At 41.1% G+C, this 17,810-nt stretch overlaps 1 protein-coding gene across 1 annotated transcript; it reads left to right on the top strand.

The window, feature by feature from the left end:
- LOC139446191 (cytochrome P450 1A5-like) lies at positions 1–15,695 on the top strand. Its single transcript, XM_071227498.1, has 11 exons — positions 1–97; positions 6,548–6,751; positions 8,071–8,145; positions 8,690–8,788; positions 9,921–10,014; positions 10,547–10,708; positions 10,915–11,123; positions 12,099–12,224; positions 13,444–13,548; positions 14,053–14,187; positions 15,234–15,695. The coding sequence occupies exons 2-11, from the start codon at positions 6,604–6,606 to the stop codon at positions 15,578–15,580; spliced, it is 1,500 nt and encodes a 499-aa protein (XP_071083599.1). The 5' UTR covers positions 1–97; positions 6,548–6,603; the 3' UTR covers positions 15,581–15,695.
- The last annotated feature ends 2,115 nt before the right edge of the window (positions 15,696–17,810 follow it).

The raw sequence follows: 17,810 nt of genomic DNA, 5'->3' as shown, positions 1-17,810 counted from the left end.
CTCACCGCAAGCGAGAGGAGCCACTGTTGTACATTTCACCTGAGCGGATTCACATGCGGCTGCAGACGTAAGAGGAGACAACTCTACATTCGCTACAGTAAGTGACATTGTTCAATTCACCATTCCTATTAACTGCATGTGTCGTACTGTGAGCTGGGTGCATGCATTGAATAAAGGGCACTCAGGTACTCCGTGACATTGAGGGGGGGATGTTTCCCCGACACCACGTGACCGTAAGGCAAGCACTGCCCTGGGTCACGGTGAATCAGGTCAGCTGGTGTGTTATGTGGTATAGTCAGACGAATATCTGCTGCAAGCGGTCATCGACAGTTAACTTCAAGAAAATGTACCCTGTATAAAACACTTTAACAATAATATATTAATTTACACTCATGCGCAGGTAATGCAACATCTTTAAACCCCGCTAATATCTCCGTACATTAAGTATTCAAGACTTATGTTCGTGATATATGGAATTAAATAGAATAAAAATAATACACTCTAGCCATGATTTATTCATCCATATTCACACAGGAAATATGTATACCACAGCACATACGATTTGGGAATTTACTCAAGCGTAGTGACGTCAATGTATATATTACTTATTTATAGTGATACATGACACTGTATCAACAATATATTAATTCATATTTACACGTAGGTAATACATATGTATACCATAGGATATTCATCGTGAAAGGTATTTAATTCTAAAAGTCAATGCCAGACAATATTTAATCTCGATTATCTTCCGAAATAAATTCCAGTGGGCGTTAACGGCAAACTAGTGGTGAAAATTGTATGAATGGATCACTGAAAATCAATGACACCAGGTGTTCGCGAAAGGGGTAAACATGCCCCGCTATCCACCACTAACATTCAAGACATGTGAATATTTAATCCCAAATCGATTACTCTATACGAGTACTTGATAAATGCAGCCTTTCATATACAGTCAAGTCCCATTAATCCGACATTGTTGGTTGCATATGATTATGTCTGATTAACGAGTATGTCGGATAAACGAAATAAGGTGGTATATACGTTCGTGATAAAATATTGGACAACTACGTGTACTATCGCAGTCATCAAGTGTGTTTCAACAGGGAGAACGGGAGCACTTATATACATACATATACTGGCGTTCACATGGTACATATACTAGCACGTTTACGCCTATAACATACATGTACTTTCACAAGCGAGCCTAGACAATTCGTGATTTACAGCAAGCTCTACCTATTACCCTTTCGGCGTATTTAACAAGCGTACGTCGGATTTTCATCACGATAGGCATGTCAGAGATAAAAACACGTACGTCGGTTTAACATGAAAGCTTTCGACATTTCTTCTGACACGCACAGTAAACTACGGTTATAACAAACTCAAAGGGACTACTATTTTTAGTTCGTTATAACCGTAGTTCGTTATAAGCATATATACAGCATAACTACAGCAAATAGTCGGGACTGAAAAGTTAGTTCGTTATTTCCGTCAGTTCGTTATAAGCGTGTTCGTTATAACCGTAGTTTACTGTAATAATACTGATAATGGCGAGGCTCTATATTGTTTAGATAATAAAGAATAAGAACAAAAGCAAATTCTGAATTACAATTGTCTTGTTTCTGTCTAAGTATGAAAAATGCCGGGCAAAAGAAAGTATACACTTCAGAACTGGATTTGACAATAAAATTACGAACGTCATCAAAACGTTACTAGGCTGGAAACAGGCGTAGAAACACTGCAAGCTTAAGGTCCAAAGATCAGCTATGATCCCCGTATCAAACAGATCACCATCGAATAACATACGGAGTTTTTGATTGGTTAATTTTTCGCCACCATCAAACATGGGTACATGGGTGTGAACGTTTGCCCGGCAGTTTGTATACACACATTTCGACAATTTTCAGTGCACTTTCACTTGAATTATTGTCGGCTTAGCAAGTGCATGTTTAACCACTGGATTGTAGATATCGTGGATGTATAGCGAACATTTACTCTGCATCGATGAGCGAGTTTTAAATTCTAAAAAACATGATATATAAAATAAATTAAAATAAAATAAAATAAAATAAAATATATAATATAAAATATAATATAATAAAATATATATAGACAATGATATACCCTGACGGTAAAATATATCAGTTACAGAGCTTTTTTAATTTTTTAATTTTCTTCAAACAGTGAGAAAGCCCAGGATGAATAAACCGGTTATTCACTATTTTATATGGTGTGTCGTCTAAATGCATGTCACGTGACGACGTTTGACAGTATCACATCCCTGAGACAACTGGCTCACCCATGCGTGTCGGTACATAGCCGGGGGTTACAGCGAGGTCACCGCTGTACACGAGTGTGTAAAACACCGCCATAACATTGTACAGAATCTAGCTTTATCGAAACGACACATATGACGAGTGCTTGTGGCAAAATTTCTTCACACATGTAAGTCACTGGACGTTAACGAAAACAACAGAAAATTGTGCTGCCCTAGAAACCGCTACTTGTTTATTGCTAACGTACGTAATATTATACATGTAGTCTGAAATAAAAATAATTTCAGATTATTTTGTTACAATCGTCTTGAAATAGATAATAGAAAGAGCCCTGAGTATATCTCTACTTTCAGAATGTCATGAAATTCAATGTTCCCAAACTGATGTAGACTTGCTTAGGCTTTGAGGGGTATTTTTGATTTCACAATGACACTGATTAGTGTCCTTTAACAGTCCACTTTGATGCAGATGCAATATAAATGACTAGAGTGTACCACCATTCCAACAATCAAGCGGTTTCTTGTCTGTAGTAGGGACTATAGCTATACGTGTGCTAGACTAACATCTAGTCTCTGAATTGAACATATTTTACAGAAAAACAGTTATTAAATTATAGTTATAAAATACAATAAAAATGAGCCCAGAGACTTTCTTCATTTTCAGATACGACAGTAATCTAGACTTGCCAAGCATTATAGACCTGGATGGGCTGTATTGGATATATTTGTTTCAGGGTCTGTATGACAGACTATACGTGTGCGACCAATCTGAATCTCAAAATATATTCGGGATGCGGTAAATACGCATAAATTTAAACCGATGAGGTTAATACTTATTTTACTGTCTTATAGTGATTCATAAACACATGCTCATGATATAGTCGGAATCGTAGAATCGTCTCTGTTTTTGGCAGAGATATCTTATGAATATAGAAGGGTTTTGTCTTTTATTTTCATAATACATTCCTCTAAAAAGGTCACGAGTACATAAAAAAGTGGTGGGAGGCCAACCGTTTATAAGGAATGGCGTTTTGTACTCTCTGACATGATAGTAATCATGTCAGAGAGTACAAACCGCCATTCCTTATAAACGGTTGGCCGCCCACCACTTTTGTTGCATATAATTTGCTGTGTAACTATCACATTAATAAATGTTAAATAAATTTATAATAAATGAGATTAATGTTATTGTTGTGTACAAAACAATAATTGATTAATGAATACATAGCTTATACATTTAGTGTTGTATTCTGGTAGACTTTTTTCAGATACAGGTGGTTAATGAAGGACTCACGTCGTTGTTTATACAGCTAATATTACGTAAGGTCAACCGCTGCCCAGGGCAGTTTCATCAGATAAGGGGGATATGGTACATGTCTTATCGGGAGGTAAATATGGCGGACACAACAAAGGGTCTATTTTCCGTGGGGTAGATTGTCATGGCTGGGGGGAAGCGCAGGTCCAGCCTACCCCCGGGCAACAGAACTAACAGACTGAGGGTAGGTTGCAAGTACTGCGTGTCCACCAACAGGCGATGTCAGTGTCGTACTAGTCAGGTCTTGCACAGGCGTGATATATTCCGGGGTTTACGTTGCTGAGAGGTTGGTGATATTTAAAGGAATATCTTTGTGATGTGATACTTTGTTTTTTTCCGTAATACATTCATTGAATATGTCATAATATTATTGGCAGCTGTAGATGGTTCTCAAGCTGATTTGGGCATCGTTTGTTCATTACGACACAATTTACTATGGTCTTTTATACTGGTGAAAATTAGATAATTGTTCACTGAGATGTAAACATATTGTTAGGTTATAGCCATTTTGCTTTGATGAAAAATACTTTTGAAATTTGCTTCAATAATAATTACAGTGCTAAGTATTCTGTGCTTACATGCTTACCCTTTTCGCTAGCACTTACTTTTCAGACTTTCAATCATATAAGGTTCACCACTATTTAGGCTTTTATCCCCAGTGTACCGTATTTCCTCTATTAGTCGCCCGGGCTCCTATTTATTTCCTACAAGCCTTTTAGAGTCAATTAGAGGCCGGGCGTCTATTGAAGGCCCGGCTTCTATTAATACCCCCATTTCATTTTGACCACGGATGTCCCGAATCGTCACGAAATGGAAATATTTTGAGTCCTCATTATGTAATTTAGGTCCCAAAAAGGGATCATTAATTGTATCAATTGGTCGACCCGGCATCTATTAGAGGCCCGGCTTCTATTTTTAGCACTGATCAGTTGACCCGGCTTCCATTAAGGACCGGCGCCTAATAGAGGAAATACGGTAATCTGTTTCGTCAGATAATCGAGACTGACAGTTCTTTTGCGTTGTTTTAACTTTACAACGGGTTCTAAAAAGTAATTCAGTTTCAGGAATATGATGTTCCATAGTACAGTAAACTACGCTTATAACGAACACGCTTATAACGAAGTGATGGATATAACGAACTGTTGTTTTTGGTCCCGGTCATTTGCGGTATGCTTTAGTTTAAACGCCTATAACGAACTCCGGTTATTGGTCCTTTTGAGTTCGTTATAACCGTAGTGTACTGTATACACATGTAGAAATACAGTGACACTCCGATAACTCCCTATGTTGTTTAAAGCGAATATACTCAATGGTCAAGTGTCGGATGTCCGTTTGTCTCGAACCATGAAATCTGTAAATATTAAATGCTTCACGGGGCATCCAGTTAACGAATTTTCGCTGTAGAACGAATTGTTTGTATAATAATCTTTTTTTCAGAAAAGTATTTCGTGTATTAAGCTTAACTGCGAATTGAGATGTCAATAAAATTAGCGTTACCTAACATGAAAACAACCTTATTTGGAAAACTCTTTGAGAAATTGATAATGATAATGATGATGGTTATAATTGAGGATGCATTCAACTTGATTGTTGCTTAGTGAGTGAGTGTGAGTGAGTTTGGTTTAACGCCGCTTTTAACATTATTCCAGTTATATCACGGCGTGTCAGCTTAATGTAGGAGGAAAGCCCGAAGCGATGCAGGTCTCAGACGTTTACCACCTCGGTGAAACCCATGAGCACGGGTATGGTGCTGACAAACCTAGAAACATAATTGGGGCGAACCGGGATTCCAACCCAGAAATCATAGGTTTCTGGCGTGCCCAAGGGACGCAACCCTGCACAGCGAATCGCGGCGCCTTAAACAACTGAGCCACCCGTGTCCCCCGATTGTTGCTCAGGCACTACATAATAACAATTTGCCTAATGTATGCGAAGAAAAGCGAACAAACCCTTTGCCTAATCACTCGGAATCTCTGCTGAAGGCACATCCCGTTGTACGACTGCGACAATATGATAAGGGGGCGGTCGGGTAGCCTACTGGTTAAAGCGTTCGCTCGTCACGCCAATGACCCGGGTTCGATACCCGACATGGGTACAATGTGTGAAGCCCATTTCTCGTGTCCCCCACCGTGATTTGGCTGGAATATTGCCAAAAGCGGCGTAAAACCATTTTCACTCACTCACTATATCAGAAGCATGTGTTTATGAATCAGTATTACGTAGTGATTTTGCCAGGTGTTCGCGAAAAGGAGTGCGTGTCCTTCAACACCGATGGCACCCGTAACAAAGTGTTTAACTAAATATCCGGGATAGAATTATCAGCAACGCATGCCGGTCGTAAGACGCAACTAACGGGATCGGATGGTAAGGCTCGCTTGATTGATGGATGCATATAGTCGTATCCTAGTTGCGAGGATCGATGCTCATGATGTCAGTCACTGGTCTAGACTCGATTATTTGGAGACCGCCTTCATATAACTGGAATATTGCGGCGTTAAACAACAAATAAACCTATCACAGACCGGAAACATAAGAGTCAAATTGGTCAAATTTAAAAAAAAAAAATGTATCAAATATTTTTGTGTGGTCCCGACAGCAACCTGAGGGGCACTAGTTTAGTCAAATATTGACTCGGTTTTCACGAACAACGGATAAATCGATATATACTACTCCTAAGAAGTTAAAGAACACCCGCTCTTCTCCTTTGACTATAGGCCAAGACAGAGTAGCTTAAGTCACATGAAAAAATTGGTTGTTCTTTGACTTCTTTTGATTGGATTATATTTTCGAAGGACCTCATCCTTTGTGCCTGTGTTTTGGTGAATATATTGCGTCAATAACAAAATCATTTTCAGAGAGGTATTTCGTGCATGTGTTCTAGTTTAAGACCATAGCACGTGACACTATAAAAATTACCAATATAGTTTGTAATAAAAGATGTATCAATCTAGTTCACAGATTACCACGCATGGGCAATTAGTGCAGAGCTAATTTCAACAAAAAGAAGATGTTAGCAGCTTTCCTCGAGTTGTCCCAGATGTGGCAATGTGCCATCATCGGCGTCACAGCGGGGCTCTTCACCCTGTGGTGGACACGCCCTTTTCCACGACTACCCCCGGGGCCCAGGGGCCTTCCGTTACTCGGCAGCCTTCTAGGTAAGGGTAGTTCATGGCCAATTAATTGCTTAGTTTGACCACTGATGTCGTCGAGTCGATGTCTTCCTTAAAACATGACTGTTGTTAAGCTGTCCTGGCTTAGTTATAAGTCGACGTTTTCTATCTTTGAAAAAACGGGTCAACTGTTACTGGCTCATATATGAGGATCTCGGGGCAGAGATGGGAACAGATGCCAAGTCCCCAATGCTTGTCGTGAGAGTCGACTAAATAAGATCGTACCCATGAAGCTCATGTTAGAAAAGGCCTCCGGGAACCCATGCTGATAGGCGACTATGCTTGTCGTATAAAGAGGCTACTAACGGGATCGGGTGGTCAGGCTCGCTGACTTGGTTGATGCATGTCATCGTATCCCAATTCCGTAGATCGATGCTCATGATGTCAATCACAGATTTGATTATTTACAGACCGCCGTCTGGAATATTGATATTGGAATAGTGCGGCGTTAAACAACAAACAAACAAACAAAAGGATCGGTCTATCACAATATCGGACTGAGTGTGTGTCATGATACGCCGACGGCGTGGGTCGTTGCTCATAGTGTCAACCACTGGTTTGGCTGTTTACAGGCAGCCGTGACATAACTGGAGTATTGCTGACAGCGGCGTTTAACACCATTCACTCACTTTATAATCTTTATGTATACGGTAGAGGGTCATGATGCTTTTCATTTTCCCTGAAATATTATTATAACTTAATTAACGTGTAGTGGTATGATATTGACATATTGTCAGGTTTTACAAACCGTTTTCACAGGTAATTAATTACCCAAGAGAACATTGAGGAACAAAGTACGAAAGCCTAATGATGTTTTGGTGAAAATATTTCAATGGAAATTTCTCGTTATTTCAATTATTTTCTCGAAATTTCGAGTTTATTGTCGTTATTTCGAAAATTTTCTCCTTATTTCAAGTATGTTTTTAAGAAATCGAAATTTCGAACTTTTGCTCGTTACATCCATTATTTTCTTGTAATTTCGATGCTCTTGTTATTTCAAGTTTATTTAAAAAACTCGAAATTCCTATTTTTTTCTTATTTCAATTATTTTTTCGTTGCTTCGATTATCTTTCTCGAAGCTTCAGGTTTTTCAAAATAAACTTGAAATAGCGAGAAAATAATCGAAGGATAGAGAGAAAAAAACTCGGAGTAGCGAGAAAATAATTGAATGTACGAGAAAAAAATCGACATTTCGAGCTTTTGATATAATAACATGAAGCTGCAGCTGATGATAAAGAATTATTCAAACAAAGAACCTTCAGTTATCATAGCTTTTGACAATTGCATCTTGTCTATTTTCGCAGATTTAAAAGATGATACCCTTGAGACGCTGTATGAGTGGGCAAGATATTTTGGACCCTACATGACGGTTTACAAAGGTATTGTCAGAGATAAAAGAATATATCTAATACTTTAAATGCCACCATTCATAATACCATGGTAACAATACTTATGGTCCTCTTCAATATCAAACACATGTTCGAGAATTCAGTGATCGTGGGTTCGAATCTCACATTTCCCTCATAATGCTTCTCAGTCGGCACAGTAGCCACACCCCTGTGTTTATCCCCTTACATCCCCGATATAACTGATATACCACAGTTCAAAGCGTGGTTTAACTCACTCACTCACTCGTATGTTCTTATTCATAAACGGCTTTGTGGATATACATGTAAACTGAACAAAATAAAGTTAGGGATCATTATATCATGGGGATACTATTTTGTAGTGAAGACTGAGCTCACATCTTCATAGAAATATTCCAAAATTATTCCTCATCTCTAACACTTCTTGTTAAGTTCATATAGGAATGGAACCTGTGAATGTGAATAGTGATATTTGAAACTCTCATTCATGAGACTGGTAAAGTGTATACATTTTACAAATGATATATATATATAATGTTGGTTACCCTGTTGGCAGGCCGTGTTGCTACCATGTATCTCAACACCAGGCAGGCCGTGGATGAAGCATTCGTCAAGCAACAGTCTGCCTTCACAGCGCGACCACAATCTTACTCAGGTGAGAGTTTTGCCACAGAATCTTGACATGAACGATAAATAAAGGTGAGGTGAGGTGAAATGGGGTTCAACGTCGCGTCCAAGATTATTTCACTTATATAGCGACGTGCATGTACGTGTTTGTGTTTGTGTGGCTGCTTGTACCAGTCCGTACTGATGCCGATTTATAGTGCTAGCTCACTGAGATACTATGCCGCAGTTTCACATGGATACTCCACTCAGACACGGTATACTGACTCCGAGCCGACCAGTCCTTGTTTTAGCCCCTTAATGCCGAGCGGCAGACAGGGTAACAACAAGTACAATCTTTTAACGTCTATTGGTATGACTCCGGACTTTCCGCTCTCCGGGCGGACGCTCTACCACTAGACCACGGAGGCGGTCTGAAGGATAAAGCACGACACGAGGTTATGGTCGAGGAAGTAAGACCGAGGCAAAAGGGTAGCCGAAGAAGTCATGCCATCTGAACGTTCTCTCACCACCTGTCCCGGTGTCTCCGTGAGAAAACAGTAGGTTACAAAACCTATCACAATATTTGAGATTGCAGGTTCGATTCCCGTCATCCATAATAAAATAATTTCATTTCTTGTCTTTGAAATTTGACGTTTGAAATACTTGTCTAAATTCCATCTGCTACTCAAATCATCAGGTCTTACTAGCAAAAAATAAAACCCCATGCCAGGCCTTACTAGGAAAAATTAAAACCTCATTCCAGATCTTACTAGGAAAAGTAAAACCTCATTGCAGTTCTTACAAGGAAAAGTAAAACCTTATTCCGGGTTTTACTCGGAAAAAGTAAAACCTCCTTCCAGATTTTACTAGGAAAAAGTAAAACCTCCTTCCAGATTTTACTAGGAAAAAGCAAAACCTCGTACCAGGTCTTACTAGAGAAAGAGTAAAACCTCATACCTGGTCTTACTAGGAAAAAATAAAACCTCCCAAGAGGTTATTACGAGATAGGAATATACCTACAATACAAATATATATAGGCAAAAGTGGCCGTAGTTTTATAAAGTTAGCGCCGCTCCACATGAAGTCGAAATCAGGGATCTAAATGAAACAGTGTTCTAAGCTGCGTTAATCCCAACTCAGTCATTTCTTTGTATAATTTTGACTGACATATTATGTTGCAGTTAAACAGATCACCTGTGGTCAGAAGGGCATCCTGTTCTCAGACTACACGCCCACACTGCGGCACCAGCGGAAGGTGACAAGTATGGCACTCAGGTGTGGTAACATTCCTGTTCGGCAGATGTCTTTTTCTTAACGTTCATACTCTGAAATGATATCGGTGAAACAAAACGGTGACACGGGTGACCTAGTCGTATAAGGCGCCGCAATTCGCTGTGCAGAGTTGCGACCCCTGGGCACGCCAGAAGCCCATTGTTATGGGCTCAGATCCCAGTTTGCCCAGATTATGTTTCTAGGTTTGTCAGCACCATACCCGTGCTCGTGGGTTTCGCCAAAATGGTAAACGTCTGAGACATGTATCACTTCAGGATTTCCTCCCACATTAAGTTGACACGCCGTGGACAGCCTTCGTGGTCTAGTGGTAGAGCGTCCGCCGGGAGAGCTTCGTGGCCCGACGGTGTGCCTTTTTCGTCATGCTATCAAACGCTAGTCCTGGATATGTGGCATAAAACAACATTCACTTTCTTCGTTGCAACAGTAGTAGCAGTAGCAGTACATGTAGTTGTGGTATTATTATTATTATTATTATTATTATTATTATTATTATTATTATTATTATTATTATTAGGTCCTACACGTTCTTGTCGGGTTTCCATCTTGAGGACAAGATCCACCAGTCTGTGACGAAGGCGATGGAGCTGCTGAAGACGGAGAAGACGGCGGTAGATCCCCTGCCCTACCTGTCCCTCATCGACGTGAACATCATGTGTGGTGTCTGCTTCGACAAGACGTGAGTGTGACGTCTAGCACTGGGCTTCGTCTTCAGTTAACTTATTGTAGAGTCATAAGGTATTTCAGTGATGGTGAGGATCGTTGCGCGCGTTTTGCAGCACCTGTACTGATGTCCCGTTTATTGAAGGACCTTATGACGGACCTGTAATAACGTTTATTGAAAGATTGTTTGCAGCAGTTGTAATGATGCCATATTTATTGTAGGCATGATATAGGCAGCAACGACTTCAGAAAGTTTATGGCGCTCCTGGACGACTACAGCAAGCAGACGGGATCTTTTTTCTGGGAGGATATTATCCCGCCTCTGAAGTGGCTACCAACACCAAGATTTAATAAGATGCTCACGACCGTCAAGAAATTAAAGAAATACATTGAAAAGAGAGTCGAGATGCATAAAGAAACATTTAACCCAGGTAAGACCGACCATTAGCTTATACCTTCTGACTTTCTGCACGTACATTACATGTTTGTGTTGGTATCTTGGTATTACTAATCGTACTGTATGCAAGTAAAATCTTTGTGAATTCTTAACCCGTACCTGCAAAGAGAACTATAATTCTCTGAAGGCGGTGCACCGATGTTATGTTTCTTGTGTAGCAGGGCTTGGAATCGTCCCACAGATGACATCCTTACCTTGTCAGCTTGCTGACGGGGTTAACCTCTTTGGTCATGTGGACAAGGCGTCCGACTTCTGATCAGAAGGTCCGTGGTTCGAATTCCATCACGGGACTCGGAGATTTTATGGCCGCTACATTGGCGCCAAACGTGGGGCTGAGCACGTTCATATTAAATTTGAGCAATATAAGTCTCATATCCCTACTATGCGGCCCGGGACGTGCCTTCTGCTGACAGGGAAGTATGTAGCAGGGCGTGGAGTCGTCCCACAGATGACATCCTTACCATGTCAGCTTGCTGACGGGGTTAACCTCTTTGGTCATGTGGACAAGGCGTCCGACTTCTGATCAGAAGGTCCGTGGTTCACCTTCCATCACGGGACTCGGAGATTTTATGGCCGCTACACTTGTAGGACTGTGTGCAGCTATTATAGCAGTGCTAATGGATTAACTTGTGGTCGGGTTGGTTTATTGAAGGGAATTATCTTTCTTTAAAGGTGCTTATTAACTGATATCGCCCCACGCCATGATATGGTTAGCATTGTGGTACATGCGAAGTAAAACCATACTTACTAACTTACACACTCACTTGGCTGTTCTTATCTGTAATGTGAATACATTCACACGTTTTAAGGTATGAGTTCATGTGTAATTAAGCTGGGCCCGACAAATACCACAGTACAATATGTGGGTTCGCATAAGATCAGGTAATAGGTAGCGGAAATATAATTTTCCCAGAACGATGTTCATCAATGTATTATTGTTTTACAACAGAGAACATACGGGATGTGTTAGACGCCATCTTGTTGTCCCAGCTTGAAGATGAGGAGGAGGGAGTGGAAGTATCTCAGCGTCTGACAGATGATCACGTGGTGCATACGATACTGGACATGTTCAATGGTGAGTCAACGAAGTGCCACATATCTTAATGATGGTTATCGGTGTTTGGGATTAACGTGAGTGAGTGAGTGAGTTGTGTTTTACGCCGCTTTTAACAGTATTCCAGTTATATCGCGGCGTGTCAGCTTAATGTGCGTGGTTTCAACAGAGCTGTTTGTATCTTTATCAAACAAGTCAAATCCGCCAGTCTTAACTGATACTTTGTTGTTTATTTGTTTGTTGTTTAACGCCGCACTCCGCAATATTTCAGCTATGTCAAAATATCGAGTCTGGACCAGACAATCCAGTGATTGATACTTTGGGCAATAATCAACGCCGTTGGAGTACAATGACACTCAATCAACCAAGTGACCGCCTCCGTGGCCAAGTGGTAGAGCGTCCACCCAGAGAGCGGAAGGTCGGGGGTTCGATCCCCGGCCACGTCATACCGAAATACGTTAAAAAATGGTACTTGTTGTTATCCTGTCTGGCGCTCGGCATTAAGGGGCTAAAACAAGGACTGGTCGGCTCGGAGTCAGTATACTGTGTCTGATTGGGGTATTCATGTTAAGGGGGCACGGGTGGCCCAGTCGTCTAAGGCGCCGCGAATCGCTGTGCAGAGTTGCGTCCCTTGGGCACGCCAGAAACCTATGATTGTGGGTTCGAATCCCGGTTCTTCCCGATTATGTTTCTAGGTTTGTCAGCACCATACCCGTGCTCGTGGGTTTCACCGAAGTGGTAAACGTCTGAGACCTGCATCACTTCGGGCTTTCCTCCCACATTAAGCTGACACGCCGCGATATAACTTGAATACTGTTAAAAGCGGCGTTAAACCCACTCACTCACTCACTATTCATGTTAAACTGCGGCATGGTATCTCAGTGAGCTCGCACTATAAATCGGCATCAGTCCAGACTAGTACAAGCAGCCACACACACACACGCACACGTGCATGCACGTCGCTATATAAGTGCAGTAATCTTGGACGCGACGTTAAACCCCATTTCACCTCACCTCACCTATCAGCCAAGTCTCTGAGCCTGTCCACCCGATCCACTTAGTCGCCTCATAGACCATCAGAAGGTTACGGAGACCCATTCTAACCCGGAATCACTGATACCACAGCTTATGAAGTGTCATTTGAAGATATATAACACACGTTTTCTTACCACCACACATGGTACAGGTGGAACATTTCAAGAGACAACACTCACAAACATGTCTCTTCTCTCTGCTCTAGCTGGTAACGATCCTGTCCGACTGACGTTGTCGTGGACGCTGCTGTATCTGGCTGTTCACCAGGACGTTCAGGAGAAGGTCCACCAGGAACTGGACGAGGTGCTAGGTATGGGACCACTGACCAATTCCAGTGTTTTGCTTGAACTTCAGTTTCGAAGATAGAAAGTGGAATATTGCAAAAGCGCAATAATCACTAAGCTATTTCATATGTTCTTATCAAATTGATTGCTTATTTGCATAGTTTAGACATTATGGACTGAAGTACAGCCTAATAAACCCAACGTCTTTCGGACCACCGAAAAGACATCACATTACCCGTAATTATTTTTCTGGCATTTGATGTCTATTCTCAAAGTAAACTACGGTTATTACGAACTCAAAGGAACCACTATCTTGAGTTCGTTATGAACGTAGTTCGTTGTATATGATAAAATATACAGCAATTGCCGGTACAAAAAATACAATTCGTTATATCTGTCAGTTCGTTATAAACGTGTTCGTTATAAACATAGTTTACTGTTTTTCGCTACCGACCATATGTTTTGGTGAAAGTATGCGTCATAAAAGCTTTTTTATCCGCATATGTTTTAAATAATGTCTTTGTTTCCAGAGTCCCGGTGCATGGCCAACCTTGTAGACCGCCCCTATCTGTGCTACCTCCAAGCTGTGATATACGAGAGCATGAGGCTTAGCACTGTCGTTCCTTTCGGACTACCCCACAGGGCTATAACAGACGCTACAATAGGTATGCAATGTTCGACATTTACGCTGGTCCATTGGCCCCGGGCTAGTGCGTTTTCTCAGGGACCAGTGGAATGCATTAAATGGTGGTACGCCGGTATAAGGGTATTTTGTAGTAGATGTTGTTTATTTCTCAATTTGAAATATGTCGCAAAGTTAACCTACATTATTTTTAATATTAGTTTTTAAACATTTAACTTACAGAACAAAAGACTGCGGACAACTACCTATTTATAGTAATTCATAGTAATTCATAGTAGTTCATAGCAATTCATGGAACTTGCATGTCTGTTCCAATTTTAATGGGGGCACGAGTGGCCCAGTCATCTAAGATTGTGCAGAGTTGCATCCCTTGGTCGTGCCAGAATCCGATGATCGTTGGTTAGAATCGCTGGTTGTGTTTATTGGTATGTCGGTATCACCTTTCAGACGATAGGTGTATCTATAAATATTTTATGTGTGGATCAGCAGTACTCCATAATCAGAGTTCTCTCCCTTCTGTACTTTTCACTACAGCTTATATTCCGGACTAGTACAAGCACAAATACACATGCGCGCGCACGCACGCACGCACGCACGCACGCACTGACACACTATAAGCTGACATGTCGAAATACTTTACACGCCGTAACCACGTTTATCATATAATGGGTAGGTTTCTCGGCAGGATAAAGCCAATAGAGATGCAAATATCTCTACTTTCACTGTTTTTAAACAAACATGGCGTCGCCCTCGTCATTCGGCGATCGAGTCAGAATTAACCATCGGGAATCTGGATAAACTACAGGGATAATTGCTATCATTATCAAAAGAACAGTCTAATATACTGAAAATCAGTGTCTTACTGTGACGTACAATGTAGCTAGGGCATTTTATAAGTTTTGGCAACTTTGGAGATATAAATTTCGAAACAATTTTGCGAGGGCACGAGGCCTCGCCAAGACTCACTAAATACAATGTTTATTCCTAATGCAGGATATTTACCATCCCCAAACACACTCATGTGATAACCTCTATATATTTGCTAAGTCTCTGACGGTGTTTCTGCAGGGCCATATGATGTTCCCAAGAACTCAAACGTCCTGATAAACCACTGGGCGATCCACCACGACCCCGACCATTGGGAGGACCCGGAGACTTTCAAACCAGAACGGTTCCTGACGGATGAAGGGAAGGTGAAGACCAACCTCACTCACTTTCTCCCCTTCGCTGTCGGACGCAGAGCGTGTTTGGGGGAGTACGTGGCCAAGCCAGAGCTCCACCTCGTCCTAGCCGGACTACTGAAGAACTTCCACATATCCCCAGAAGATGGTGTTACGCCAAGTCTGGACCCTATCTTCAAGGCAGAGAAAAATATGCCGAGAGACTATAAACTTATTTTCAAGATTAGATCATAACATATCCTGAGGTTTCAATGGATCTTGCCACGTATGAAGATGTGCTTCACTTTGACAGGTTTATATCAACATATACATTATGCAACCGATTCACTCATGACATTTTGTATTTATATATTTTCAAGCCCATACTCATTTCTTGAATAAATATTTTTTCAAAGAGTTTTGACTTTTTAGGTTCTTTAAGATCCCTCAGACGACATATTGGCGTGTATCCTTAAAATAAATGTAGTTTATACACATACAATAAATATAACGTACCATACAAGGAAACACTGACGCAGCGATCTTCACATCCTCGATTATCAAGGGTATTTTATTTCCATTCATCCCAGTCTTTTTTTTCAAACGTCACGTCGCCATCTCTACATGACTTGTCACTGACTTAGCACATGATTTATGTCGCTCGCAAGTGTAATTTCATTGGACGGCTATTTTAAGCCTGAATGTGGCTTGAAGGCACTGATCCTGGGGGCACATTAGCTATTGTCGCAGTTACTTAGTGTTGTATTCTGTGTGGGTTTTTTTGTTTTGTAATTTAGTTTGTTTGTTGTTGTTTTTGTTTTGTTTGGGGGGGGGGGGGGGGATGAAGAAGGGTTATTTGAAGTTACACATCATCGCGCTCATAACCCTAAACCGCCGTGATATAGTTAGAATACTGCTGAGTGCGGCGTTAAATAACCATCAAATTATACCCCTCAAATAACACGCTTTGATTGTCGTGAAAAATGCAAAGAATTATAACTGGCTGCAGATAGCAATGCTGAAAAAGCAACAGTAGCAAATGTTATAATTTTACTGATCTCTGAAAATTGATGATAATTATGATGTTATTTATTATTTCGCTTCACAGAATTATTCATCTTCTCATTTCACGGTAACTGTAATTAAAAAACCCATAGAATTCGAAAATCCATTCACATTTTAATTTGATTTTCACAGTATATTAGTACGAGTGGTCCAGGTGTCTGAGGTTCCCGGATAAGTTTTTCAGAGTTGCGTCCCTTAGGCGTGCCAGGAACTATTGAAGATCTCAGGGATCGTCTACGGTTCGGCGCAAATGTGTTTCTAGGTTTGTTAGCACCATTGGTTTCATCAAAGTGGCAAACCTCTGCGACATCCATCACTTCGGGTTTTTCTCCCTTATTAAACTGACATGTCGTGATATACAAATGTAACTGTTTTTGCTTGTTTTTTCTTGTGTGCAATATCCCAGCTACATGACGGCGGTCTGTAAATAAACGAGTCTGGACCAGACAGTCCAGTGATTGACATCCTAAGCATCAATCCACGCAATTGGGACACGATGACATGCGTTAACCAAGTCAGCGACCCTGACCACCCGATCCCTTTAGTCGCCTCTTACGACAAGCATAGTTGCCTTTTACAGCAAGCATGGGCTGCTGAAGACCTATTCTACCCCGGATCTTCACGGGTCGGAATGGCGTTACACCCAACTCACTCACAGTATATTATGGTCCCAAAATGAAACTCCGAATTATCGAAATTGTTTCACTGTGTTCACTAAACACACTCGGTGCACGGGAGCAACACGAGATTCACATTAGTTATATTCGTTTTACCATATAATGCGTTGCCCCTAGTCACAACAACACACAAATGCGAAACAAAGACGCAATGTAATTCGATCACCTGCATGGTAAGGTAAAGTAGATCAACAACGCAGTACACTTACCCTTATGTCAGTGATAAATATACACCGTTGTCTGTCAACATCACGTGAGATCCACGTCGAATATTTAGGCAAACATACACAATAGATCATGGTAAATAGTTCTTGTTCATGTATTCGTGTGTCGCATCGCGAAGTACATTTGCTCTGTGAACCAATGGAACAGGAATGTTGCAAAGGTCAGAAACTGTTTGCTTCCTGTTTGGAGTAAATAATACATTTCTTGTGCATGTGGCTGTGAGGTGAAATGGGGTTCAAAGGCATTAAGGATTTATAGCGAATGGTTGCACGTGTTCGTGTGTGTCTGCTTGTACTAGTCCGGAGTAAAGTCGGTTGTATAGTTTAACATTACCTCACTCAGACACAGCACAGTCCCAGACAACCGGTAAAGACGCTTTCATAATGAAAAGGTTGAGGAATTTCGCCGGCGGGGTAGGGTGATATGGTGTTAACGTCGCGTTCAAGATTATAGCACTTATGTGGCGACGTGCATGCAGGTATAATAAACCTTATGACCTATAATAACCTTTAACGGTT

The sequence above is a fragment of the Haliotis cracherodii genome, unplaced genomic scaffold, assembly GCF_022045235.1.
Source record: "Haliotis cracherodii isolate W230 unplaced genomic scaffold, xgHalCrac1.p SCAF_6, whole genome shotgun sequence".
NCBI classification, from domain to species: domain Eukaryota; kingdom Metazoa; phylum Mollusca; class Gastropoda; order Lepetellida; family Haliotidae; genus Haliotis; species Haliotis cracherodii.
This window is presented reverse-complemented; position numbering and strand designations above follow the sequence as displayed.

What these genes read in the sequence shown, in the direction of transcription:
- LOC139446191 (XM_071227498.1), top strand. Translation starts at nt 6,604, where the DNA reads ATGTTAGCAGCTTTCCTCGAGTTGTCCCAGATGTGGCAATGTGCCATC. An exon ending in GCGACCACAATCTTACTCAG is followed by an intron (nt 8,789 to 9,920) that starts GTGAGAGTTTTG and finishes ATTATGTTGCAG; the next exon opens with TTAAACAGATCACCTGTGGT. An exon ending in GATACTGGACATGTTCAATG is followed by an intron (nt 12,225 to 13,443) that starts GTGAGTCAACGA and finishes TCTCTGCTCTAG; the next exon opens with CTGGTAACGATCCTGTCCGA.